General features: G+C 43.1%; 3 protein-coding genes across 8 annotated transcripts in view; 1 reads left to right on the forward strand and 2 right to left on the reverse strand.

Moving 5' to 3' along the window:
• The window catches only part of TULP3 (TUB like protein 3), a 31,978-nt gene extending 22,163 nt beyond the window's left edge, over nt 1–9,815 (reverse strand). Inside the window, exon 1 of one of the 2 annotated variants that reach the window (XM_056497681.1) lies at nt 9,529–9,815. In XM_056497681.1, the coding sequence (XP_056353656.1) occupies nt 9,529–9,569 (41 nt within the window). In that variant the 5' untranslated portion in view covers nt 9,570–9,815. Of the gene's footprint in view, nt 1–8,993 lie in introns of both variants that reach the window. The other variant, XM_056497690.1, reaches the window with a different exon arrangement.
• Nucleotides 9,816–9,899: 84 nt separating this feature from the next.
• Nucleotides 9,900–14,562, reverse strand: RHNO1 (RAD9-HUS1-RAD1 interacting nuclear orphan 1). Its single transcript, XM_056497701.1, has 3 exons — nt 14,283–14,562; nt 12,780–13,050; nt 9,900–10,649 (listed from the first exon to the last, which is right to left on the reverse strand). The coding sequence occupies exons 2-3, from the start codon at nt 12,945–12,947 to the stop codon at nt 10,017–10,019; spliced, it is 801 nt and encodes a 266-aa protein (XP_056353676.1). The 5' UTR covers nt 12,948–13,050; nt 14,283–14,562; the 3' UTR covers nt 9,900–10,016.
• Nucleotides 14,563–14,687: 125 nt separating this feature from the next.
• FOXM1 (forkhead box M1) lies at nt 14,688–25,007 on the forward strand. 5 transcript variants are annotated; one of them, XM_056500536.1, is made up of 9 exons: nt 14,688–14,790; nt 16,201–16,797; nt 18,482–18,630; nt 18,843–19,043; nt 19,456–19,584; nt 20,014–20,058; nt 20,983–21,049; nt 21,466–21,647; nt 22,808–25,007. In XM_056500536.1, the coding sequence occupies exons 2-9, from the start codon at nt 16,248–16,250 to the stop codon at nt 23,858–23,860; spliced, it is 2,376 nt and encodes a 791-aa protein (XP_056356511.1). In that variant the 5' UTR covers nt 14,688–14,790; nt 16,201–16,247; the 3' UTR covers nt 23,861–25,007. The 5 variants fall into 5 exon arrangements, with proteins under 5 accessions (XP_056356511.1, XP_056356535.1, XP_056356529.1 ...); XM_056500560.1 differs by having other exon boundaries at nt 14,705–14,790; nt 22,910–25,007; XM_056500554.1 differs by having other exon boundaries at nt 14,705–14,790; nt 19,456–19,575.
• Nucleotides 25,008–25,717: the final 710 nt, after the last annotated feature.

Below are 25,717 nucleotides of genomic sequence, written 5' to 3' on the forward strand. Positions count from 1 at the left end.
AACACTGAAATTACAAACTGTGAATAGGCAGAGCTAACACTCTTGTTTTCATTGCAGCTTGTCTATGTTCCTGAGTATGCTGTACTTGGAGGAAAAAATAAAACAACCAAAATACTTATGTTCTAAGCACTTGGCAGTAATTACCATTGAATCAACCAAACACAAACTCACAGTGTAATCCAACTTTGAGAACAACAAAAAACCCTGATATTAAAGTAGAATGTAGAAAATAAAAGCAATCCACCAGCCTGAAAATGTTCATTCCATTCAAGGTCCACACAAGAGAAAGGACTGAAGAACTGTAGAGAGTACAGCAGAAAGCTGAACAAATTGACCAATTTGACCAAGGACTGGAAAATGCACCTCTTCGCAAGATCCTACTGTTTATTCAAGATAAAATCAATACATTCCACTGTATTCCATGGATTTGAGGCTACACGCGACATTGATGAGAGAGAACAAAAAAATCCAGACATAAATAACTGAAGCTAAACTAATCCAGACTGCAAATATATTTTGAATTTAACACTGTGACTAATTAACCATTAGGATAACTCATGGAGCTGAGGATTTTCAACAGAAAACAACAGGTCTTAATCAAGCTTGAGTATTATTATGTTAAAAGTTGCTGTTGTAGACTAAGGCTATGGTTTACTTCCTATTTCAGGTGTGGTTAACCCAAATTGGAGAGCTAAGCATTCTTCTTTCAAGTTATTTCAATTAAATCCCCTTTATATGCTGACTGTTGAAGCTAAAAGGAGGGGAAAAAAAATTTAAAAAAGGAAAAAAGGTCTTTATCATGGACTAGTTTTGAAAGAAATTGACTGGCTGCAGTTGTAAATGAGAAGCAGTAACAGAGAAAGTAAGAAAAGCATCAGGAACGAGCAGCCTGTAGAGACAAAATGTTCTACATGACTGAAAACTTACTGGGAAGACAGATTTAAATTATGTTAAACAAAGGAAAACACCATTATGGTGTTTCAACACCATTCAACAAAATGTACATTCCTTATATTCCACTAAAGAAATACTGTACTCAGTTTCTCCTCCTAAACAAACAACGCAGCAAAGCCTTGCAGATTTAAAAGTTTTCCAAGTTAGCTAAATCTATCCTGCAATTCAAGTAGTTAAAGGTTTGGTAAAGAAAAAGTAAGCTTGACTGCCTCTTTTAGGAGTGTCAGACTAGCTGACAGAAGCAGACCCCACTCCAACCTTAAATGAAAATCTGATCCAAGAGCAGGAAAGACAGCTTGTTTTGCCTTTGAACTGTTCTATGTATCTTTATAGCACATATCAGCACTGTATATGCACTCAATTCTTGGTGAGAAAAACTGAGGAATTATTACCTATTTGTGCACAGCTCTAGGGAAGGTATTAAAGTTTCAGATAGTCCATAGTCTGGCAGAGAGATTCAAGCAAAGTGTCCAGCAGAAACTTCCACATCTTTTTAAAGTGTACTGGATCCTGAGTTTACTGTGCCTTGTTACAAACAAGCTTGATATTTTCGTATCAGTCTGACATAGAAATCCTTTTAATAAACACAATATTTAGATATTAATGGGAACATGAACCTGTATATTAATTATCAAGATCCTTAAACTTTCAGTTGTTTCCATTGTTCTACTTCTTGTAAAGGAGCTCCAAGGCACAATAATACCTTTGGTCCACAAACCTTCCCACTTTCCCAATATCTTATATTCCATTTCTCAGTCTACAGAGGACTGCTGCTATCAGGTGTCTTACAAAGCTCATATACTTTCCTTTTTCTTTCAAGACAGTTTATTAACACGGTAGCAGCAGTTAGGTCTCTGAGCAATACTCCCAGAGCTTAAAAATCATCAGGGGATGAGAAGGTGGCTTGTGGCCCACATCTTCATCCACTAGATTTTATTTTTAGCTGTGGAAGTTGAAGCAAAAGCAACTTCAGTAAGAAATGTTGAGTCAGTTGGTGTAGAAGTGTTTCTGCTCTTAACCCTCCAATAAACTTTCCAGGGGATTATTCTCACCTGAACTACAGCTTTGAAAGAAAATAGAAGTTGTAGAAAAAACATCAGTTGAAGAAGGATTCTTACCTTTCAAAAGATATATTTTTAAAAAAATTGCAATACTGTCTCTGGAAACTGGTTGAGGAACAAAATTTACCTGTAATGCACCTTCCAATCCACAAAAGGGTGCAGTCCTGACACAGCTGTAATTGCACATTTTTGGGAAAACGCGTAGCATACCACCCATAGGACTGAAGGTTACCAAATTTTCTGCCTTCCCCAAGGCAGAAGAGTGGGGTTTTTTTGGAAACACAGGATATTCTTTTCTTCATAATTAATTAGCAGTAAGTCTTCCAAAGTAAACGGATCTGCTGGTAGAGAGCCATAAAATCCCACACCTATTTCTAAGTGACATGGCTGAAGTTGCATCAACATTTCATTAAATTATTTTTAAGCAGGTGGTACTTCAACACGGGCAAGTTTTAGTGTGTCTGCCTTTTTTACAGAAATCAGTGAAATCAGTTTGACCTTTGATCCCTCTGCACCCCAAAAATGCTAATGCTAATAGTATACTGTTTTGTGAAAGGGTTCACAAAATTAATGTGGAAAGCTTTCCACCTACTGAACATATTATGAGAATAATGACATAGAAAGAGTGAACACCTAGTTTTGGAAGCAATCCTGAATGAGTGAATAAAAGACTGTCTTGTTAGTTTTAGTATAGAAATTATGTCCCACATAACACAGCTTAAATAACATTTATCTCAGAATATTTGAAAATAAGTATAAAATGAACCAGTAAGAATAAACTCAACTGCCAGACTAGGGTGGCTTGAGAAAGCAACCAGAGACAAGCAGCAAGATCTACATGTCCTACTTCATTTCAAAATATACCTGAATCCACTACATATTCCTGCCAATAATTTGGACCAACTATCTGAACAATTTACAACTTAAAGATGAATTTACAACATAAAAAAGATCCTAAAGAAACAAAATGGCAAGCTAGTCCTTTATAACTTCTGCTTATACCTATCTGCAGGCTTAAAACTTGAATTTTAATGTGAAAATATCAGGTGTTTTTCTTGAAAGCCACACAGATCAGAAGCATGTCAAAATTATCCAAATCAAAACACCCAACATCTGCCCTTCTCTGCCACCCACTCTCCTCAAAAAACAAAACAACACAAAAATAACCAACCCTGAAAAGGCTGGAGCTCTGAAGAATTTATGCATATTATGTATATTCTTTTGTGTGCATCTATATGTATATGGATATGTTTCACCTTATTGTTGAAAAACAGCTGCCCCAACAACTCATAGCAACAGGAATACTGTGCTGAAGAAAGAAATTCAAGCAAAAAGTCATCTGAGCAGCACATGCTACAAACATTATTTGTTGTAAAACATTAACAAGTTAATAATTATTTTTGTTGGCTAAACCCACGAAAGGAGTGAATTTAATGCAAGCCTATCCCTGCAGCACTACATTTTCCGTGCTTGCATATATTTTGGGGTGACTGTTCACTTGTCAAATGTAACTAGGTAAATAATGATGCAGTTTAGTACTGACTGACCACAGCCAAGTCATTGCAGAAAAAAGGATTTATCAGTACAAGAGACACAAGCTTCTATTTTCTTTACAGTACTTGTTCCAGTGATTTTGTAAGGTAAAATGAAACTGTGCAGGCAAAGTAAAATGACCACTCAAAGATCACACCATTTTGAAAGTGAAGGCAGGTATCTCAAGTGCAGTGGGATACTCTCTGCACTATTACACACCAACACAAACACACCCCCAATAAGAAAGAATTAATGTAAAAAGAACCTGCTAGTAAAGTAACAGAATATCGAGAAATGAAAGGTCAGGAGAAACAGGAGAAAAGCTGAATTATGATTAAACAAAAAAATGAAGCATATGCTGTTTGTTGAGATTAGTTTTTCAGAAATCGATCCATATTGTTTTGGTGGACAAGTTTATCACAAGCCATCAATTCACGGCCTCGGGGCAAAGGTGGCCAACAGCATCCTGGGCTGCATTAGGGAAAGCACTGCCAGCAGGTTGAGGGAGTGACACCACCCCTCTGCTGGTGAAGCCACACACAAGGTGCTGCGTCCAGCCCTGGGCTTCTGGGAGCAAGAAAGAGAAGAACTTATTGGAGCAAAACCAGCAAAGGGCTACAAAGGTGCTGTGGGACCAGAGTATCTTTAACATGAAGTGAGGCTGAGAGAACTGGGCCTGGAGAAGTGAAGACTCAGGAGGCAATTTATCCACGTGTACAAATACCTGATGGAAGGCTGTAAAGCAAATAAAGCTAGCAGTGCCAACTGACAGGACAACAGGTGATGGGCACAAACCAAATCACATGAAATTCTACCCGACATCAAGAAAAGAATTTCCAGAGAAAATGGTCAAATACTGGAACAGCTTGCTCAGCAAGATTGTAGTCTCCATCTTCGGAGATATGCAAAACCCAACTGGACATCATTCTGTGCAATCTGCTCCAGCCAATCCTGCTTAAGCAGCAGGGCTGCTCCAGATCCTCTCAAGAAGCCCCTTCCAGGCTCTGTGATTCTGTCTGGTTGGGTTCTAGATATCAAAAGTTTAGATCCCAAGTGTGAGAGCACAAACTAGAGAACACTAAAAAATACAGGCTGTTGCAAGAAAATGCAACAGAAATAAAAGGATAATGAAAAGGTTACAGAACCAAAGCTCAAAACTATTTTGACTAATGTATTGCTTAGTGTTTTACATACCATTCAAAAAGTGACTTATGAAGTACCAAAGATTAGCTCCTCTTACTTGGAACAAGGAAACAGAGCAAGGAAAAAGAATCAGCTCTCTCTGGACAGAAGCTAGTATGACTTTTACTTGGACTAAAAAGAAGAGTGCAAACAAAAGCCTGTGTCATTCTGTGCTGTACTGCACTGGAGAACAGAAAGGAGATTCTTGTTTTCCTTGGCCAGAAGTCTCAAATAAATTCATTTCTGCAAACCTAAAGCAAAAGGAGTATTCTTTTTCTGGAATTAAAGCCAAGAGAAGTCAGAAATCCACATAAGCCATTAACCATCAAAGCCATCATCAATACTGGGAGAGTGGCACAGAGGAACACAATCATAAAAATATGCACTTATATATAAACTTATATTATAAGTGTATAGCCAAACAGAGGGTTTCAACTGAGTTTTTATTGTAATTCTTTCAAGAAAAGGGAGGCAAGGAATCTCCAGTCAGGCATATTCCTTCAAAAGTTCAGTCAGAGACTCCATGATTCATCTCCTAACCACCACTACAACTGAAGAGCACTATGCTTCAGGTTTATTCAGTTGAACATAATGAAATTTAGGTTTCTGCTAACGAAAAGAAATTTATTCCACAAGCAGAACTTCACCTTTCTATTTAATGTCCTTGCAACTATATGCTTCAAGTCACCATGGTCATTTCAGTTACAGAAACACCTTCGCCCAAGGAAAGAGGAAAGCAGGATCCCCAGGGGGCTGGAATTCTGTCTCCTGTGATCTTCTATTTGTGTATAATTAAACCTTGCCTGTCACTTTTGTGGACGTTGTACCTCATTACAACAGGGAGCCAGTGAAATGTAGAGCAGCCATTGTTCTCTCTTAGCAACAAAGGCAGCTGTTAAATAGCACATGCTATGCTTAACCCAGACCAGGTAACAAAACTCAAAGTTCCCTGAAAGCAAGAACATCACACTTGACATGACAAATTGCACTTGTCTAATAGTATTTCAAACTAAAAATTCAAACATTTATTCCCAGTGCAGATCTTTTTTTTTTATTTTACAAAAACTAAAAGAGAAAGCCATTAAAGAGACACAAACAGCAAAATGTTATTTGAATCTCAAACTAGGTGACTCAGCAAGATATCACTGGTAGATTTTAGTCCTTGTTCTTTTTTTGCCTCAGATATCACATAAGAATGCAAAGTCAGAAAGGAATGTAGAATCACCCAGACTCCTATAGCAAGAACACAGGCAGTTAAAGGCTCAAACATCCCACAGAGTGTGTTTTAAAGAGCACTAAGAGTTGGCGTAAATGTTCTTGCAATAGTCTAAGGCAACATCTCCAGGCATATCAGCAAATCCACTTAGAGGAGAATTCATCCCATGACCCAATTACAACAGTTTTATTTTGGAGATCACTCAGCTGTGCCTCAGCAACAAAACAAGAGTCTGGACCTATCCCAGTGCAAGTTGGGTTGCAGAAAGTTTTCACACATACAAAGCCATAATTATGTTAAGTCAGCACATTTGTCTCTCCTACAAATGCCACACCAACAGTGATTTAAAAAAAAAAAGCAGAAGAGAAAAGTAATGTCTCTCTATAGAAAATAGGTCACCAGTAACCTAAATTCTAGGTGATATGGGAAAATAACTAACTAGAAACTGAAAAGATAATTCAAACAAGGTTCAACTTTAGAATACCTCTTTGCAATTGCTGTTACCCAGTGAATCTCAAATTGTATTTGGAAATTTTAGTTGCACATTATTGGTTGCCTTTTCCCTCTTGCCACTGCTGCCTACATCACAGGAAGTGAGGTGACTTCTTCATTCACATTAACAGAGGCTGCATCAAATTTCAAAAGGTTTCATTTTCAGTTGAATCTGTACTCCAAGGAGTATATATCAACCACACTTACAAAATATTTACAGGTTTATGTCACTTTGGACAGATTTTTTCATTATAATATTTAGAGCTGAATAGGGTGAAGCAAACAGGATATTAAGCCAATTCTCATTCATCTAAGGATAAGATTTGCAGAATTGTAAGTCCTGGAATTTAAACATCGCTTGTTAATTCTAAGAAGGTCACTAGTGGCTAAATAAAAATACTCAAGGACTAACAGAGATGCTGAGAGGCTTTTTAAAGGAATTTTAAACTTCTCTGTCCTCTCTGGTTTACAAGTATAGCTAAAACAATTAGCAAAGAATTCTGTCTTTTTTTTTCTCCTCAAAATCATAATTACAGCGTATTTATACAAAATACTCAAGCCCTGCAGGCACAGAGAGTCCTGACAATCTCAACTACACTCAGGTTTTTAAAACATGGAAAGGGTTTTTAGCTGAACAATAGTACTACTTTTGAAGTCTTCAACTTCTCTTAATCTGTGGGGTCTTAATATTTTGAAAATTGAGCTAATTGGCAACAGGCTGATTTTCTTCATTAACTTTGGGAGACACTGAGGAAGTATCCCATTGTTCCAGAGTTTTCAAACTGAAAGCCACTAACTGATGCATGTCTGGACCCCAAGGAAGCATCCAAATGAGGGCAGGACCACTGCAGCTGGCATCCAGTTTTGCAGTCTCTGTAGACTCAGACAAGGTTATTGCTCCTTGAAAATTATGTTCCTCTTACATGTCATCTGCAAGTCAGAAGCTGAAGCATATTTGGAATGCAGCATATGGGAAGCTTTAAGTATTGCTGTATACTGTGTGATTAATGTGCAAAAGGGCAAAGTCTCATTGTTCTAAAATACATACTACCATAAGAAACAAAATTTCCTTCACAATATTTCAAAAGCTTACAATGATTTAGAATTACTTTTACCTTAATGTTTCTACACTAATAACTTCATGGTAAGTCTCCAAATGGACTTTCCCAAAGAAGAGAGAAGGTCTAGCACTTATCAAAACCTTGAAGCAGCAATATCAAGCTTATCACTTTCTAAAGCATTAAGAGAGTTGTGTCATGTCTACCTGAAAGCCAAACTTTAAAACGCAATTGAGCAATTCCAGTTGCAGCCAGCTCCAGTGGGAAAGTCTAATGCAACACAGTATTTGCAAGTGACAGCCTGTAGATGGCCTAAATCCAAGATCTCTGGTGTCTGTCCATCATCATGTATTCCACAGCATACTTAGAAAACAATATGCATTAATTTTCGACTAGCAATATTTGACTCTGTCCATCAGAAATAAAATACTTTCAATATCTTTATGAATATTTTTCACATTGCTCAATAGTAAAGGCATTCCACCCCTGGGGGAAAAGACAGCAAAAAAAGAAAGAAAAAAAAAAAAAAAGTGCTGACAAGCAGTTCTCAGGTACAACTTTGTTAAACTTTACCTGTAGTATCTTCATTGCCATGAAGTGCCAGTTATTATGTATCACATTTACCTTTTCTATAAAACCCACTGTTTGGACAACCAACAATTATTTTACCAAACAAGAGTTCTAGTAGCCAGATTAGTGACATCTGCATAATATTACTATTTTTGTCTCAAGAAAAGAACCTTCCTAAGAATATAGACATTTATTACAATGCTGATGAACACTCCAACTTCAGTCAGATCCCTGAAAATAACAAGCTTTACAGATCTATTTTAAAACTATGTACTTTTCTTTAGGTTCACGTATTCTAGTTTTCTTATCTTAACCATGGGGACTAAGAAAGCTAAAGAAATTGGCAATTCTTTAATAAACTGGGATGGGAGGGATAGTTCTTGGGAGCTATCCCAAGAACTGCCATTATCTTTAGCCTGTTTCTGTGGGGCACCCATAAAAGTACATAAGACTGGTTTCTTAGCAGAAAGAAATGATGCCATTAGAACTGTTTTATTTCCCGTAGCATTAACTCTGTCAAACTTAAAGGTCTACTGTGCAGGGAAATTTACATGTATCTGGACATAATTTCCTTAAAAATTGTTTCCAGAACTGCTAGACAACCCGAGGCTTTCAAGTCTGTATAAACAAGTAATCTAATGTTCAATAGAGTTTTTGGTGGACCCAAGCAATTACAGAGCCCTTTCTAACTCTACTGTTGCTTTTCATCCTTCTTAAATTGCAAAAGGCAACAATGTATGTAATAAAAAATACTGTTTATCTTCTACACTGCTTTCATCTTCATTTAACTACCCAAAATTTAGGTTTCTCTCTTTACTTGCTTTACTTCTTCCTATCCAAACGGAGGCACAAAGAGATTTTCCTGGGTTTTTTGCAATCACGCCAATTCTGCCAAAACTCGTTTTCTCTGCTGGCCGGTATAATCACATTTAATTTCAAATAATTTCGATTCTGAGCTACTTAAGTGCCACAAGCATAAAGTCTTTCCAAAACCGCTTCTCCATAGTTCACAGCTGTTTTTCCTATTGCATCAGTTGAGTTCATTACAGTCATTCCTCCTTTTTTTGTCTTGCAAAGGCACACCGTGAGTGATATTTGCAAATACCCAGCGAGCTTCATTAGGAGGAACACAGGGGCTAAATAACACCGCGAAAACGCTTCACAGTAGCGCCTAGAAAGCAAGAGTGGACTGAGGCACCTCAAAACCGGTTTAATCCACAAGTATTCAGACGATGCACACCAACGTTAAAGAATGAAGCACTTAAAAACACCCGCACATAAAACAGCAGTACGGCTGTCGCCCGCCTGCGGGACGCGGGTGTTACCGCGGCAGCGCCGATCCGCGTGGCCGCTGCCGTGGGGCTCCGCCCGCCCGGGCCCCGCTGCGGCCGCACGAGGCAGCCCCTGCCCAGGCCTGTTCGGTCCCGGGGACGCGGCCGCCGCCGCCCCAAGCCCCGCTCACCTGCGGCCGGCGGGACCGCCCGGTTCCCCCGCTCCGTCCATCGCGGCCCCGCCGTTGCTATGGGCCCCCGCCCGCCGCTGCCCTTAGCAACGGCGCGCGGCACTGAGGCGCACCGCCATTGGCCGGGGCCGCGAGCACGCCGCCCGCCGATTGGCCGCCTTGCCGCGCACGCGCAGTGCAGCACAAGGCCCCCGGTCCCTCGCCGCGGGAGCCGCCCGCCGCCTCCGCCGGGAGCGGGGAACGGCCCCGGCGGGAACCGCGTGTGGCACAAAGCCCTTTCCGTACGCACTTCCCCCGGGAACACCGCCCCAAAAGACACCCCCCCTGTCGCCAGGACCCTCCCCAGTGCCCGCCCCGGCGTTCCTCGGAGGCTCTGCCAGGCGCAGAGGCGCAGTAGGAGGGCCTGGCTGAAATCACGTCCCCTGTTCAGCCCCCGAGCTGACATCGTCTGTTCGGGCGTGTTCTTGCACGCAGCAGCTCCCGCCCGGTCAGGAGTCGGCCTGTCCCCTCCAGAGCTCCATGTTTGCCTTCACCAAGATGTCCGCAGCGCTCAGCTTCCCTTGCTCCCGCAGGTACTTCATTATGTGAGGCCGCCTTCTCCAGGTGACCTTTACTCCATACTCGTGCTCGGGAGTGTCCGTAACCAGCACTGCTGCCGCCTCCCCTCTCCCACAGGGATCAATACCAAATGCCAGCTCATTCTCTGGATGCCAGGCACGACTGCTTTGTGGTGGAGTGTCGCTGCATCCTACATTCCTTGGAGAAGGAACCTGTGTAGCCTCTGCATCTGGTGGACAAAGGACTTCTTGCTCCACAGGCGGGGGAGCAGGCTCTCCACAGTTCTCTGGACTCTTCACCTGGAAGTCAGGGTTTGCTGCTGTCCCTTTCTTAGGCTGATTGTGGGAGCATTGTGCATTCTTTCTCGAGTGATTTGGATCATCCAATGCAGGGAACTCATGTCCTTCTGGATTCTCAAAAGTTAAAGGAGGAAATCTGCAAGCTCCTCCTGCATGAAATGAACTGTGGTTGGCATTCTGATTATAGGGCTTGTGAGGACCACGACGCTTCTTCTGGCATGCTTTCAATACCACTGACTTAGTTGTGTCAAATTGTGGGCACACCTGAAGGAAAAGACATAATAATAAAATAAAAAAAACCAATCCTTTTCTCCAGGCAACTAATACCTACCCGATTCTACTTCCCCACCTTTTTTCTGTGTTCACTGAGTATTCTCTTGTGCAGCAAAGTACATGAGTCACTAACAAAGCTGCTATGCATGAAATAGCTCTCAATGTCAACATCACATTCTGCCATTCTTCTCTGGAAAGTCACTGGGGTCCAAGTGAGCTGTTCTCTGGCAACTCACAAAGAACTTAAGATTTGAGCTTTAAAGGAAATTAAGTGGTGTCTACTCCTGTAACCTGTGCAGATTTTAAAAAGTTCAGAATGGATCCTTTTTCTTTCTGTGTCTTGGCATGACTCAAATAGATCCTCACCCTCCCCAAAGCAGTAGATGCTGAACTGGGAGAGCAACACAAAATGATTAAAGAATGCCCAGTTAGCTCAGTCCCCTTAGATTGTGTTAATATGGTGTTCAAAATCTTCCCCCAAAACATCTTTGTTTCAAAACATTGTGGAGTAACAGATCACCCAAAATCCACTTCTACAATCAGCTTTCTATAGAAGAGACGGTCCAAGCGCAACAGTCTGTATTTCTTTGAATGATTCTGGACTCAAATCCTGGAAATCCTTTTATTACAGTGTTCTTTATCAACAAAAGAGTCAGACTCTGTTTCAGATTCCAGTTTGCTTTTCCCAAGAGCACACCAAACCGAGTTCTTGCTATGCTACAACTACAGATCTCCTTCAGCATTCTGAAATTACTATACATTTCCTCAGAACACTGAGTGCAATTTAACTAAGGATGGCAATTGTCTGATGTACAGCTGAACTGTTTGAATGCAAAGTCTTTGTGGAAGAAAAGAGAAGTGATTCCGTAATAATTGTGATCCCAGCACATAGCCTCTGATTTCAAGGATATGGCTTCCCAGCTTCAGAGAACATGTAGGGTAGGTTTTACCTATGTAGGAACCTAGCAATAAAAAAGGTATGAAAAACTTAGATAATGCCAAAAATAAAGGAGTAGAAAACCAGTTTCCATTGAAACAAGTTTATAGATACTCTGCAGATGATGTCTCCAGAAGTTACAAACCTACCAGTTTTCCAAACTGAGAAATACATAGCAGTTTCAGTGCTGATAGCTTCAAACAAACTTTAGAATAATTGTATTTTTGGAATCAAAGAGCTACCAGAGTGGATGTTTCCACCTCTTCTAAGCAAAATTAATGCTTATTCTCAGCAGTTATTTTACTTACTGATTCAGAAACTGTAGAGCTAAGTGCCTCAAGCAGATACAAAAAAAAAAAAAAAATTAAAGAGGAAAAAATTGAAGAAATTCTACTTCAAGGTTAAGGCATCACAAAAATACCTGCAGGTCAACAGGAACAAAGGAATGTTTCAAGCAGGTTTGAAACCACACTTCCTGAGCTTGCTTTGTGAAGAGCAGAGTCAAGCAGCAGTAATGTTTAAACAGAGCTCCCCTAGGTGATGACTACTGTTGTACAGGAACGGTCTGTCTTTGCTGCAGCTGTTTGCTTAAAAAAAATAAATCTTTACATTACACAATATAAGGAGTACTTTAGGACATGGCAAACAGTCCCAAGAAAATGAACCCATCAGAAGATTGGTATGGAAAGAAACTATTCAAAACACAGAAATGGAAAAGAGGATAGTTTAGAACAAGTAATTCTGAAGTAAAAACCTACGTTCTCTAAATTTAGCAGTGTCAGATTTAAACAATGCACCCAATACTTTAACAGGTAACATTTAGAGTTCAGCAGTTATTTCAAACAGCAAGCCAATAAGAAAAATCTCCCCTAATGTTTATTTCATGCAGGGTTTTTGGTTGCCAAGGAAAACAGTGATTTTCTTGATGGGAATTATTTTTCTAGAAGACAAATAGTCATTAGTCAGTACAGACTGCACACAGTTTATATCTTCAAGAAACCAAAACCTTAGTGTGCTTATTCTTAGAATGTGATGCAACTCAAGCACTTATTTATGCTTTAGACTGATAGAGGGAATTCAGGTCTGGGCTACTAATTTTCCATATCCAGAACAGACAACTTTCTGTTAAGATATACAGGAGAAACTTGAAAACTGATGTGGGAGGAAAGATCATTTATACCAACCCAGACAGCAGAGGTGCTCCGGTCCACAGGTTTTGTAGGCACACGTCTGGGATTCTCAGCCGAACGCAGGGGAGTTTCATAACAATGGATGGGTCCTGCCTGTGGCCTCTCAAGAAAAACCAGCTCTGCCTTCCTGGCCTTGTGGGTACACTTCTTCTTCGGAGGCATCAAAAGGTGTGGCACAACTACTTAGAAACCTCATGATGCTTGTTGGAGCTAATTGAAGAAAGAAGGAAGCACCCCGAGGAGATGCTAAAGTGCTCTTGAATCTCTAGAAGGCAAATAAATGGATTTGAAGACAGGCTTGTTTGGAAACCTCAGATGTAGTTTTTAACAAAAGCATAACATTTATGCAGCAGCACAGTGTATATATCTCAAGGCAGACTTTTTCCCCAACAGTAGCTCTTGAACCTTTCTTCAATTTTCAGGTAGATTTAGAAATGCAATGCAGGAATGGGAGCCATTGACCTACTGATCCAGCTATATCAAGACAGCTATCAAAAGGAAAAAACAATCAAAAAACTTATTTTCTTTTTTTCATTTCAATCTGGTTTGTAATGCCAATAAGATATTATATGGCCAAGATAATCAGTTCTCTTTCCCTTTCTAGTTGCTAACTACATGTATGTTTTAATTTTAAGAGATTTTAAGTTTGTCCTTTTCTTTTTTACAGAACAGAATTGACATCTCCCTCCTATACTCTACAGATCTTGCATGATTTGTTTGTTTTACCTAAAGAATAAGTCTGAACTGAAGTAACATTGTATTTACTTTTCTGTTGGAAAGCAACTCAAAGAATCAATAAGGTTGGAAGACCTCTGAGATCATCAAATCCAATCTATGTCCAAACACCACCATGGCAGCTAGACCATGGCACTAAATACTGCATCCAGTCTTTCCTTAAATACCTTCAGAGACAGTGACTCCAGTACTCCCTGGGTAGCCCATTCCAATATCTAATCACCCTTCCTGTGAAGAAATTCTTCCAAATGCCCAATCTAAATCTCCCCTGGTGCAGCTTAAGACAATATCCCCTTGTTCCATCACTAGGTGCCTGAGAGAAAAGGCCAATCCCCACCTGGCTATACCCTCCTTTCAAGCAGTTGTAGAGGGCAGTAAGGTCTCCCCCGACCCTCCTTTTCTCCAGGCTGAACACCCCCGGCTCCCTCAGCCACTCCTCATAGGACTTGTGCTCCAGACCAGCTCTGCTGCCTTTCTCTGGGCTCACTCCAGCACTTCAATGTCCTTCCTGAAATGAGGGGCTTGGAACTGGACACAACACTCAAGGTGTGGCCTCACCAGTGCTGAACACAACGGGACAATCCCTGTCCTGATCCTGCTGATCACACTGTTGCTGATACGAGGTGCCATTGGCCTTCTTGGCCACCTGAGCACACTTGGCTCATATTCTCCCAACCTGACTTATCATAGATCAGCACAGACAAGAGAATTTGATAACGCTTCATGAGCAATGTACGAGACTGGAACAGTCTGACAGCTTACCTAAGTGACAGCGTGCTCAGGTGTCCTGCGGGCCCCGCTAGCCCGGTGCAGCCGTAGCACACACGTTAAACGGTAAAACTCCGCAGCCCTTCACCAGGAGCCAGCGCAATGCTGGCGGCCCAGGAGCACGGCAGAGCTCCCAGCCGCGAGCAGCATAACTGAAGAAAGCTGCCGGCACTGCCCCAGCCGCGGGGGGAGCGGCTGTCCCGAAACAGGGACAGGCGGGCGGGACAAGGCAATCCGGGAGCGGCGCGGCCTCTGCCCCGGGCTCCGCTCCGCCCGAGCATCCGTATCCCCCGCGGCCGCCGCCGATTGGCCCGGCCCGCCGCGGCCCCGCCCCCTGAGCGCCCATTGGCTCGTCCCGCCCGGCCCCGCCCCCTCCGTCGCTCACTGGCGCAGGCCGGCACGTGATCGGGTCAGCACTGCGCCGGGCGCCAAATTCAAACCGGGAGCGCCGGGGCCGCCGCCGCTGCCGCCCTGCATCGGCCCTGCCCCGGCCCGGCAGCTGGTGAGTCGCGACCTGTGCCCGCCACGGCCCTCCCGGCCCCAGGCAAGGGTCAGCACCCCTGGAGAGCCGCGCTAAGGCCACCGGGCGGCCGGGAGAGGGCAGCGCCTAGGCCCGGCGCGGGGCGGAGGGCTCCGCGGGAGCAGGTGAACTTGCTGGCGAGGGCGGCAGCGCAGGGCTGGAGGGGCTGAAGGAGGAGCTGGGAGCGAGTTGGCGCTGCTCTCCTTGGCCCCTCGGACCGCCCGTCCGCGGCAGTGCCCCGGCCCTGTACGGGAACTGCAGGTCGAGGCCTCCTTGGGAAGTGACGCGCTCCTGTAAGGAAGGCAGGCTGCGGGAGGCTGGCTCAGGGTTCTGCTTGCGGCGCTGTCTTACCGGGATCTCCCCTGAAGGGGGTGGAGCAGATCGCGAAGGGCCATGCTTGCCGTGCCGGGTGCCAGGACCCGCGTGGAATGATCGCAGGGCTGTCTGCTCCCTGCACTTAGAGCATCAGCTCAGCTTGTTATCTGCTGGACTTTGCTTTATATCAGCGTAGGGGATTCTTACTGAGAACTTTCTCATTTACTTGCTGACCCCGCCAAATCTAGCAATGAAAAAGGCCTCTTTTTTTGGTATTTGTTTCTATTCTTGCCATCTCTAATGATGAACAATACGTATAATTTGCATATGGTTCTGGTATAGTTTGCAGAAAGGCACAGGCTCCACTGAATTTCTGATGGCATTATTAGCAGTATTCTGACAGCATCTTATTCTGGAAGCAGTCAGTATCTCTGGATTTTATTTCCTCTGCTTCCAGCTTTATAGTCTAAACCACCTGTTGTCCAAAAGTTTGACATCTAAATTGTATGCTATCCAATGATGAATTTATCTGGTTCTTGACAAATCTTCAAAAGAAATTAGCAGCAATTTACTTGGTCTCGTTAAAGCACCTTACTTCTGCTGCATTTATTGTGTGCCTTTGTAACGTTCAGGATAATCTCTGCTTCCCAGGCCTTAAACCACCTGTAAATTCCCTTTTCATGCAGGTTGTGTAATCTACTGCTTAGAGCAATAGCCTATAAGAATCAGCACTGCTAATTCTATATTCTACCTTCCCTCCAGCTTGCTGGCTGATGCTGATCAAGTCACATTATAGCTAAGCCTTTCTGTAAAGCACATACACACTTTACTCATTATTATGTACTTTATAATGTAAGTTATCTCCTCTGCAAATCTCTCTTCCATCCTGCTTACACAAGGTGTGGGTTAAGGAGGTACAGTATGATTTTTCACTAGCTTTGTCAGTATTATTAAATTCTTTCAATTTTATTTTCCTTTTGTGTTTCTAGCTTTGTAGCAACTGCTGAGAATGTGTGTTCTGTGGGAGGTCTTGAGATGATTTGCTGCACCCTTTATGTTGTACCTTTTGTTTTGCAGGATTTGTTCCTCTCCCTTTCAATGGAGAGTGACAGTATAGATCAATAATGAGGACCAGCCCTCGCAGGCCCTTAATTCTCAAAAGACGGAAACTGACCCTCCCACAGAATGATGACTCCAGTACTGCAGCAAGAGAGGAGAAGAGAGGTCAGGATGAAAAGGCTCCTAAGCAGGAGCATAGGCAGGAAGACCAACACAACAGACAATCCAGAGACAAAAGGGACTGTGGCCTGCAGAAATTCCCAGCGGGAATAAAGATAATTGACCATCCTACAATGCCCAACACACAGGTGGTGGCCATCCCTACAAACGCTGATATCCAGAGCATCATCGAGGCATTGACAGCAAAAGGAAAAGAGTGTGGCAACAATGGCCCCAACAAGTTCATCCTCATTAGCAGTGGGGGCACATCCCGTTCAGCAGATCCAGCACCATCACAGCATCTCCCATCAGAGAAGAAAGCCAGTGCAGCCATCAAGGCTGCAGATAGTCAAGAAAGAGAGAAGAATGTTCCACAGACACCTGGTCTTGCAGGCAGTACAGCCCTCTGGCATTCAGGAGCTGATCCTGTGGTTGGACAGGAACAGGAGACCAACAGTATGTAGCCTTTATCTGGTTTTTAGTTGGGTTTTTTGGTCCTGACAGACAAAGTGATGTGAAATGGGCCAAGGAGTGCAGCACCTGCATCTTGGTATACAGTAATTATTAATATTTTGTTAATAACAAAATACCTATGGATTTGATTCTAATAATTTACATAGCTTTGCATATGTATTGAAATCTGAAGGATTATATTGGACATGTTTTTTTGGTGGAAGACATCTGAGCTTCTGACTTAAATTTTGTGCTAAGTCTTTCTATTTCTTGAAGTACTAGATCAACATTTCCTGTTTTGGTTGACAGCACTAGTCTGGTTTGAGTGTTTGTTTTTAAGGCTGCAGTTCTTTTCAGAAATTGGGTAACAACACATGAAATCAGGAATTCAAGGTTAATTCCTTTCACAGTATTAGTGTTGCAATACCATCTTTTAGAAGTATGACTGGTGCCTTCCTTTTGACAGCTGATATGAAAGAGCAGTAGGTTACTTATGAGAAAGCAGCGTTTTGACAAGGGGAAGTCTGTGTCTGTAGCCTACCTGGGCTCCAGTAAAGCCTTTGACACTGTCTTCCACAGAATTTTTCTGAGAAAGCTGGAAGCCCATGGCTTGGCCAGGTTCACTCTTCATTGGGTTAAAACTGGCTGGATGGCTCAGAGAGTGGTGCTGAACAGTGCTTCATCCAGCTGGCAGCCAGTCACTGGCATGATTCCCCAGGGCTCAGGGTTGGGGCCAGTCCTGTTTACTGTATCTATCAATGATCTGGATGAAGGGATTGAGGTGATCCTCAGTAAGGTCACAGATGACATTAAGTTGGGTGGGAGTGTGGATCTGCTGGAGGGCAGGAGGGCTCTGTAGAGGGATCTGGACCAGCTGGATCTAAGGCCAATTGCATGAAGTTCAGTAAGACCAGGTACCATTCAGCAAGGCCAGGTTGCATTGCAACAACCCCAGGCAGCACCACAGGCTGGGGGCAGAGTGGTTGGAAAGCTGCCCAGAGGAAAAGGGCCTGGGAGTACTGGTCAACAGCAGCTAAACATGAGCCAGCTGTGTCCAGGTGGCCAAGAAAGGCCAATGTCATCCTGGCCTGTATCAGCAAGTGTGGGCAGCAGGACCAGGGCAGGGATTGTCTGCCTGTACTCAGCACTGATGAAGCCACATCTTGAGTTCTGTTTTCAGTTTTGGGTCACTTATGACAGGAAAGACATTGAGGTGCTGGAGTGAGTCCAGAGAAGGACAATGGAGCTGCTGAAAGGTCTGGAGCACAGGTCTGATGAGGAAGAGCTGAGGGAGCTGGGGGTGTTCAGCCTGGAGAAAAGGAGGCTCAGAGGGACCTTAACTTCCTACAACTGCCTGAAAGGAGGCTGTAGAGCAGTGGGGGTTGCTGCCTTCTCCTAGGCAACAAATGACAGGACAAAAGGGCAGAGCCTCAAGCTGTGCCAGGGACAGTTCAGATTGGACATCATGAAGAATTTCTTCCCTAAAAGAGTTGTCAAGCATTGGAACAGACTGCCCAGGGAGGTTTGGAGTCACCATCCCTAGAAGTGTTCAAGAAACAACTGGATGCTGCAGCCATGGTCTCGTTGATAAGGTGGTGTTTGGTGAAAGATTGGACTCAATGGTCTCAGAGGACTGTTTTAACCTAAATGATTCTGTGATTATTATGTGGGCCTGTTATCTCAACAGGCAGTGGTGAGACAATGAGCTCTGTGTTGGACAACAGTCTCACCAACATCCAGTGGCTGGGGAAGATGAGATCTGATGGGCTAAATCCCTCTTCAGTGAAGGAAGACACAGAGAAAGAAAATCAGGTGCCTCTGCAGGAAAGAGTCAAGGTAAGTAGGAGAATACAAGAGCATGTGCTGAAACTTGATGTGGAAGTAATCTACGTGGATCAGAAGACTTGCAAGAATTAGGCATCACTATCTCTAGGTAACCTGAGTTTGACCTTTATTGATATGAATACAAAACCCAGAGGATCCAGGGATGTTCCATGCCTTCTTGTCAGCTTCATGAACATTCATGTATCCCCCCTTCTGTCTTTCAGACTGAAGAGGAAGCTGCTGCTGCTGCTGTGTCCTCCTCATGGCAGGACTCAGTGTCAGAACGACCTCCTTACTCCTACATGGCCATGATCCAGTTTGCCATCAACAGCACAGAGAAGAAGCGCATGACCCTGAAAGACATCTATACCTGGATTGAGGATCATTTCCCTTATTTTAAACATGTAGCTAAGCCAGGTTGGAAGGTAACAAGCAGGCCCTCAAGTTGCTGTGGGTGATGTTACATGCCTTCTGGATCAAAATGAAAAGTTGTTTCCCAACCTGCAAAGCGAGATGGAAGCTCATTTAAACATTCCACCCCAAATACACTTTCACTCTAAATGTTTACTGTACCACTTCTTGTATCCCTTGCCTCATCCTACTTAAACAAGGTGATGGGATGTTTGATTACTGGAGTGAGAATAGGGATCTCAGGAATACAGAGAATAAGAGACTGATGACAGGGTTGGCTGGGTAGGCTGTGAATATGAAAGTTCAGTGTTGCCTACACTTTGGAATGCAATCCCTCTGCTAGGGCAGCCATGTGTGAGGTAGGCCTTGCTTTGCTGATAACAAAACTGCTGCTTTTCAACCTCCCCCTCTCTCCTTTCTCCCCAGAACTCCATTCGGCACAACCTGTCCCTTCATGATATGTTTGTCCGTGAGACGTCTGCCAACGGTAAAATCTCCTTCTGGACTATTCACCCTGATGCAAACCGTTGCCTAACATTGGACCAGGTATTTAAGGTGAGTTGCCTTGTGAAGAGAAAATAGGATAGGCTATCCAGTTTCTAAATGCCACACTAGCCTGATGCACCTTATTTTAACTGTAAGGTCAAGCTGCTTTAACATCAGCCTTTCCATGGGCCTGATTCAAATTCCTAATAAGGAGCTTTCCAGGGAGGCCAACCAGGTGTTCCTATGCTGTTTGATAAGTCAGTCATAGAATGGAATTGTCCAAGCCCAACTAGGTATTTTTGGAAGATTTCATCAAGGAAATAGAGCTTGGGAGTCTGATATAGGTGTGTTTAGACGCTTGTGTTTTCTGCAGTGGATGGGTAGAATTAACTTTTGTTTGCTCAGATTGTACAAGTTTAAAATGTCCCATTTTGTCTCCCTCTTTGGTTGATAACTTATCTTAATTTTTTTTCCCTGCTCAATGCCTTCTGCCACCAGCCGCTGGATTCGGGGTCACCAACATCGCCTGAGTACTCTGAATCAGTAAGAACTGCCGTGTGGCTTGGGGCTTGATCTTCCATTCTCTTCTTGCCAGTCACAGAAGGAAAGGACAACAGGCTTGGGGAGGGGGATTGAGTCACTGCTGCATCTACTCATATAGCTCCATGTCTACCCTTTGAGGGGAGAGGGATCTAGCCAAAGGTTGACTGCCTTCAGATGGTACAGTCTCTCTCTGGCTGGTAAAGCTGGACAGCTTTGAGCAACTTGGAAGTCTACTGCTGAAGTAGGCTGCAATGGACACCAGTAGGCTTCAGAGAACAAGCCCAGACTTCTGGTAAAATCATCTCCATGACAACAGTTCAAATATGTTCTGGGGCTCAGATACAGAGAGAATAGGATCTGTCTGTGCTCCTTTTTCATTTTGGAACCCACTGCATTGTGACTCTTGGAAGAATGAACCTGTTCGCTGTTGCATTTAGCAGTTTTAACAGTGATGGATTTGCAAGCATCCAGTCAAACACTTTTCTGTCACAGCTACAACCTTGGCCTTCTTTCCATCAGCTCAGAATTCTGATCCCATTGTTGCCTCTGCTATGCCATTTGAACACCTATCTGGTCTGTGGTTTGTATAGGTATCCAATATACAGTAAAGCCATCCTATTCATTGTTCCTCAGGCACTGAAACAATCTCACTTCTGCTGTAGAGTCTCCAGCTGGAGCAGCTCTGTCATGTTGTCTCTTTTCCTACACAGCTTTTGGTGGGCAGCTGGCTTTGGGATGGCATGGGTGCAAACCAGCAAGTGGCACAGACCTAGAGCCAATCTGAGTGCTGGGTACTAACAGCTGCTCTATCTGCATTAGTGCAGCACAGACCTTTGGTTTCACAGCTCTCAGTGAGGCAGCAGAATAAATGTGGATTTTCTTTTAATCTCTCTTCTCCTCTTACTTATTTCACAATGACTGCAGCAACAAAAGAGTCGTCTTCCAGATCCTCTGAAGAACATGGGAAGCAAAACTGAACCCCAGAATTCACGTAAGTGTCCACATCAGTCTAGGCCAAAGAGAATCAGTCCAATAAATCTGGGGAACTCTCCCAGATTTCTTTAGGAATACAAGTGGAGTATGTTATCCTGATTTGCCAGCTTTTATGCTCCTTATTGTCAGGTTTGAAATGGAAACAGTATTGTGTCGGAGAGGATGTGATGGTGAGATAGTGGGCATTGGGCATTCAAATGGAATGAGAGCCCCAACTTGAGGGGTAGGATCTGCATGAAAGGTTATTTTCTTGTTCATGGGCCTTCTGGCTTGGTATTTGTGTCCTTAAAATTAGCAAAGAAGGCAAGTGATCTGATCAAATGTTTCTTTTGGGATGTCTAGGATGACTTTCTGTAAGGTGCCTGGGTTTCAGTGGAGAACAGGCAAAAGTGAGTCCCTTCTTTTCCCTTCCAGGACGAAAGATGAAGCCTTTGCTTCCTCGTGTCAACTCCTACCTGGTTCCAATCCAGTTTCCTTTGAGTCAGCCTCTTGTCTTGCAGCCTTCCATGAAGATTCCTCTGTCCATGGCACAGGGAGCATCCCTTAACAGCTCAGAGACTTTGCAGAGCAATAAACGTGTGCGCATTGCTACAAAGGTTAGTTTCTTGTTTTCTGAGGAGTTTTGAGGGAATTAGTGTGGTTCCCTTTTTTTTCCTTTTTTCTTTTTATTTTAAGGGGGGGCAAGGAGTGGGCAAGGGAGGGTGTGGGGATTTTTTTTTTAAGGAGGGGTGTGTTTGTTTGGATTTTTTGTTTACTTTTTTTTCTATATCTCTTGCCTTCAATGAACCTTTTCTTCATATGGTTCCTTTGTGCATCTTTATTAGGTGCTCTAAAACTCCAAGCTCCTATCAAGGAACTAACCAGTGAAAATTTTTGGTATCCTTTACTGTCTCTAGGCTGGCCACTAACAGCTAGTGTATTTGCTCTAAGGATGTTTCTATAATTCACTAGAGGAAGGGACTGTATGGTTTGGTCAGGACAATTTTTCTTTACTGCTGGGATGTGAAGAAAGAAGAATGGGAGGAATGACTTTGTTCTGATCCTAAAACATTCATAATTTTGATAGCTCTATAGACAAGTAACGACAAGGAACTTCTGGAAGAGAATATATTTCATGTAGTCTCTTCCCAGAGGATTTCCGTATCTGCTGTTTGCTAATTCTATGAAGTTCACAGTTATTCTGGGCTCAAGAAAAACAGCTATTAAACAGATCTTTTTCTTGGCATCTCACTGACTGCTCTTGTATGCTTAGGCATTGTAAAGCTTTAGCTTCTTCCATCCTGTCTAACCATAATCCTATTTTCCTTTGTATGCCTGCTGCTTTATATTCTTTCTCCTGTGCTTTTCTTTTGATAACCTCTTTTTTTTTCTCTTCCTTTTTCCTGGTTTCTGGGAAAGCTGTCCTCATTCATTTTGTTACTCCCATTTAAATTATGTAAGAAAAAAAATCAAAGGAGTTATATTTTTTTCAGAAATATTCAGCTCTCCTTCTGCCTGTATTCCCAGAAGTTCCTCAGAGCAGGAGTGCTCTGAAGGGTGACTTTCAGTCACTTAGTTAGAATCCTTCCCATGTGATCCTTAGTCTTCTTTCTATCAATTTCACAGAGATCAATCTCAGTCTGTTATAATTACTGCTTCCTGAATATCTTCCTCTTACCCTTTCTGCTGACCTTAAATGCCAGTCTTTCTTTTCTTTCCACTATTATTTGGATTTTTGGGTTGCTTAGATCTGCATGTGACCCGTGTTTCATTGTAGATGTCACTGTCTGCAGAAGAGTCACCCTGTTTATCCACGGCTGCTGTCAAGGAGGAGGGTCAATGTGATGAAGGTTTATTTCCCCCAACTCATTCCATACAGGAGAACAGCTCCCAGCCTGGTGAGGAATTGTCTTCTTTCCCTGAGGGTGCCTGTATAAAGGAGGAAGAAAGCTCTCAGCTGGATCACTGGCTGTCCCCATTTTCCTCAACCGTAACAGTCAAGGAAGAGCCAAGCTTGTTCCTTCCAGACTCATCCCCAAAGGAGAGGAAACAGTTCACCACACTGAAGTCCCCATCTAAGGCAGTTTCTGACTCTTTAGTTATAAAGAGGAGGGAAAGGAGAGAAGTGGGCAGATCCAGAAGGAAACAACGCCTAGCACTGCCTTGCTCAGAAGAGCCTGTCCTTGTTTTGCCAGAAAGCAGCAGCTTTGACCCTTTCCGGTTAGGGGCTGACCATCCCTTCCCCCAGGAAAACCAGCCCCTTGAGAACCTATCACAGCTCAGCTGCTCACGGGGAGAAGAGGGGGCCTTTAAAACACCAGTCAAGGACATCTTCAGCAAATTGCCCGTTTCTTCCACTCCCAGCAAAGTCTCAGCCACTACTACCCCTTCACTAGAGGTCCTTGACCCCTGGAAGTCTGCTTCCTTAGCCAAGGGAAGTCATGAGCTGGACTTCAGTCCAGTGAAAACCCTTCAGTTGCCATTCACACCCCTCCAGGACAACCAGGACTTGCTGGGTTTTAACAGCACACCCCTTAAAAATCCTCTCTTTGATTCTCCTCGCGAACTGCTCAATACAGAATCCAGTGACATGGTCCATGTGCCCCTCACGAGCTCTCCAGCGTTTATTCGTGACACTTCCAGGCAATCCTCTGTGGAACTGACAGCCTCTGGCTTTACTGAAAACCGGTCACTCATGGAGGGCCTTATCCTGGACACCATGAATGACAGTCTCAGCAAAATCCTTCTAGATATCAGCTTTCCTGGTCTTGAGGATGAAAATTTAGGAACAGACATTAGTTGGTCTCAGCTCATACCTGAACTGAAGTGAACTGGCCCAGGGACTCAATTTGACTTGTTCTGATGTTACAGAAAGCACTCCACTCTTCTGAGATTCATTCCTGCAATCTAAGACAACTACTTTTGACTAATTTCCCACATTCATAGGAACAGAGAGCATTATTGACTCCTGCTAAGCTGGGAGACAGGACCATCAGCTGCTATGGGCTTCCTTTATAAGATGCTGTACACTTTGAGTGGAACAAGATTGATAGAACTTCTCTAGCCCTGTGCTAGAGATATCCCTGGAGAGAGGCTTCTTATCATGAGAATATCTAGGCAGGCCCTGAATAGCATTTGCTATTCAAGATATCAGAGGAAACGAACATGCTTCTCAGTACAATAGGAAAGAGCCTGGGAACATCCTCCTAGTTGTGTCCTAATCTCCCTTTACTTTGTTCCCCTATTACTTAGTATCTTCTGTCTAGTTTTAATGGCTGTAAATACTGTACATTCCTTAAATTAGCCCTTAATTATAATAATAATTTTATTATTGTAGGGTCATGGGAATATTTGGCCTGGTAAGGGTTTGACCTAGAGTGTGTTGTCTGTATGTTCACATCTCTTGTATTCTTCTACCCTAGTTGAAAGCCCAATTTTTTTTTTTAATTTTTTTTTTTTACTTCAAAATCACATTGATCTATGTTGTTCTAAGGATTGCTGGGGCAAAGACCTGAAAATGGTCTCTTTGTTACCCAAGTCAAACTGAAACAGATTATCTGGATTGCAGCATAAAATCTTGGTTTGGCTTACTTTTCCCAGGCTGGAAAGAAGGCTGGAGAAAAGCTTGCTTTAAGCCAAATAGCTCTTCTGATTCCAGGGGTCTATTATGTACCTAGAGGACTAGGTAGAGAGACTGTTGGAGTAAGATGGACCTCTGTTGAATGGTTAAAGCTGCCCTCTTTACAGTCAGCAGTTGAAAATGTAAAAAAAATCAAAAAACCTATAAAGGGAATGCTGGTATTTCCACTGAAAATTGACCTCTGGAAACACAAGATATGTATCTCTTTGTGCAATAGAACCAGTTCTCTAGAACTTATGTCATAGAAGAAATTGCCATGGCAAAGATCTGATCCTTCTGCTTGCAGAGAAGTGGTGACTCTTGTACCCAAATACTCAATAAAGCTTCTGTGGGAACAGAGCTGAGTGTTATCTGCATGTGTACCCCTGCTAGCAGCCTGCCAGGGCTGGCCCATAGCACAAGCAACCCCTTCTGATCTCGTGTGTGTGCCTTGTGATCGCTGAGTGAGTGACCATTAGGACATTTTTCAGGCCTTGTTGGCCAAACCACATTATATTTAGTTACTCAACCCACTGCTTCCTATAGCTGTTTCCTGCTGCTTATGGGTAAATCCTAATTATATAAGTCAGAAGCATACAAACATCACAACACTATATCAGCATCTTCTAAATGCAAAACAAATATTGCTTGAAACTATTTCTACCTTCCCCTATAACCATAAAACCAGTTTTAGATGTGCGTGGTTTTCAGAACTACAGTTTTCCTGTGTACTTGTTAGAGATTATTTGCCCTTATAAAATGTTTCCAAACTTTTGTTTAATGGGTTTTTTTCAGTCTTTTGGGGGGTTACAAGGCTGCAGAAAGGGCCTGGTTTTGCACACTTTCTACTAGTACTTCTAACACAGCTGCTACCACTATTTGGCTTTCTCAAGCAACCTCTCTCCCTTTCATCTCACTTCTTGCTCCTGAGAGGATGTGTGCACACAACTGGTACCTGGGAGCCAGCTAACTCAGGTCATGTCTCTAGCAAATACCTTGTCCTTGATGTCACTTCCAGGCAGGTGCTTTTCTGCTGTTCCTGACAGCTGAGGTGCTTTGATGGCCACC

Source organism: Oenanthe melanoleuca, chromosome 1 (assembly GCF_029582105.1).
Source record: "Oenanthe melanoleuca isolate GR-GAL-2019-014 chromosome 1, OMel1.0, whole genome shotgun sequence".
Classification (NCBI taxonomy): Eukaryota; Metazoa; Chordata; class Aves; order Passeriformes; family Muscicapidae; genus Oenanthe; species Oenanthe melanoleuca.

Coding starts and splice junctions, on each gene's coding strand:
- FOXM1 (XM_056500536.1), top strand. CDS start 16,248: ATGAGGACCAGCCCTCGCAGGCCCTTAATTCTCAAAAGACGGAAACTG. Junction 20,059..20,982: donor CGCCTGAGTACTCTGAATCA/GTAAGAACTGCC, acceptor CAATGACTGCAG/CAACAAAAGAGTCGTCTTCC. Junction 21,648..22,807: donor GTGTGCGCATTGCTACAAAG/GTTAGTTTCTTG, acceptor GTTTCATTGTAG/ATGTCACTGTCTGCAGAAGA.
- RHNO1 (XM_056497701.1), bottom strand. CDS start 12,947: ATGCCTCCGAAGAAGAAGTGTACCCACAAGGCCAGGAAGGCAGAGCTG. Junction 10,650..12,779: donor GGAGCACCTCTGCTGTCTGG/GTTGGTATAAAT, acceptor CTTTTCCTTCAG/GTGTGCCCACAATTTGACAC.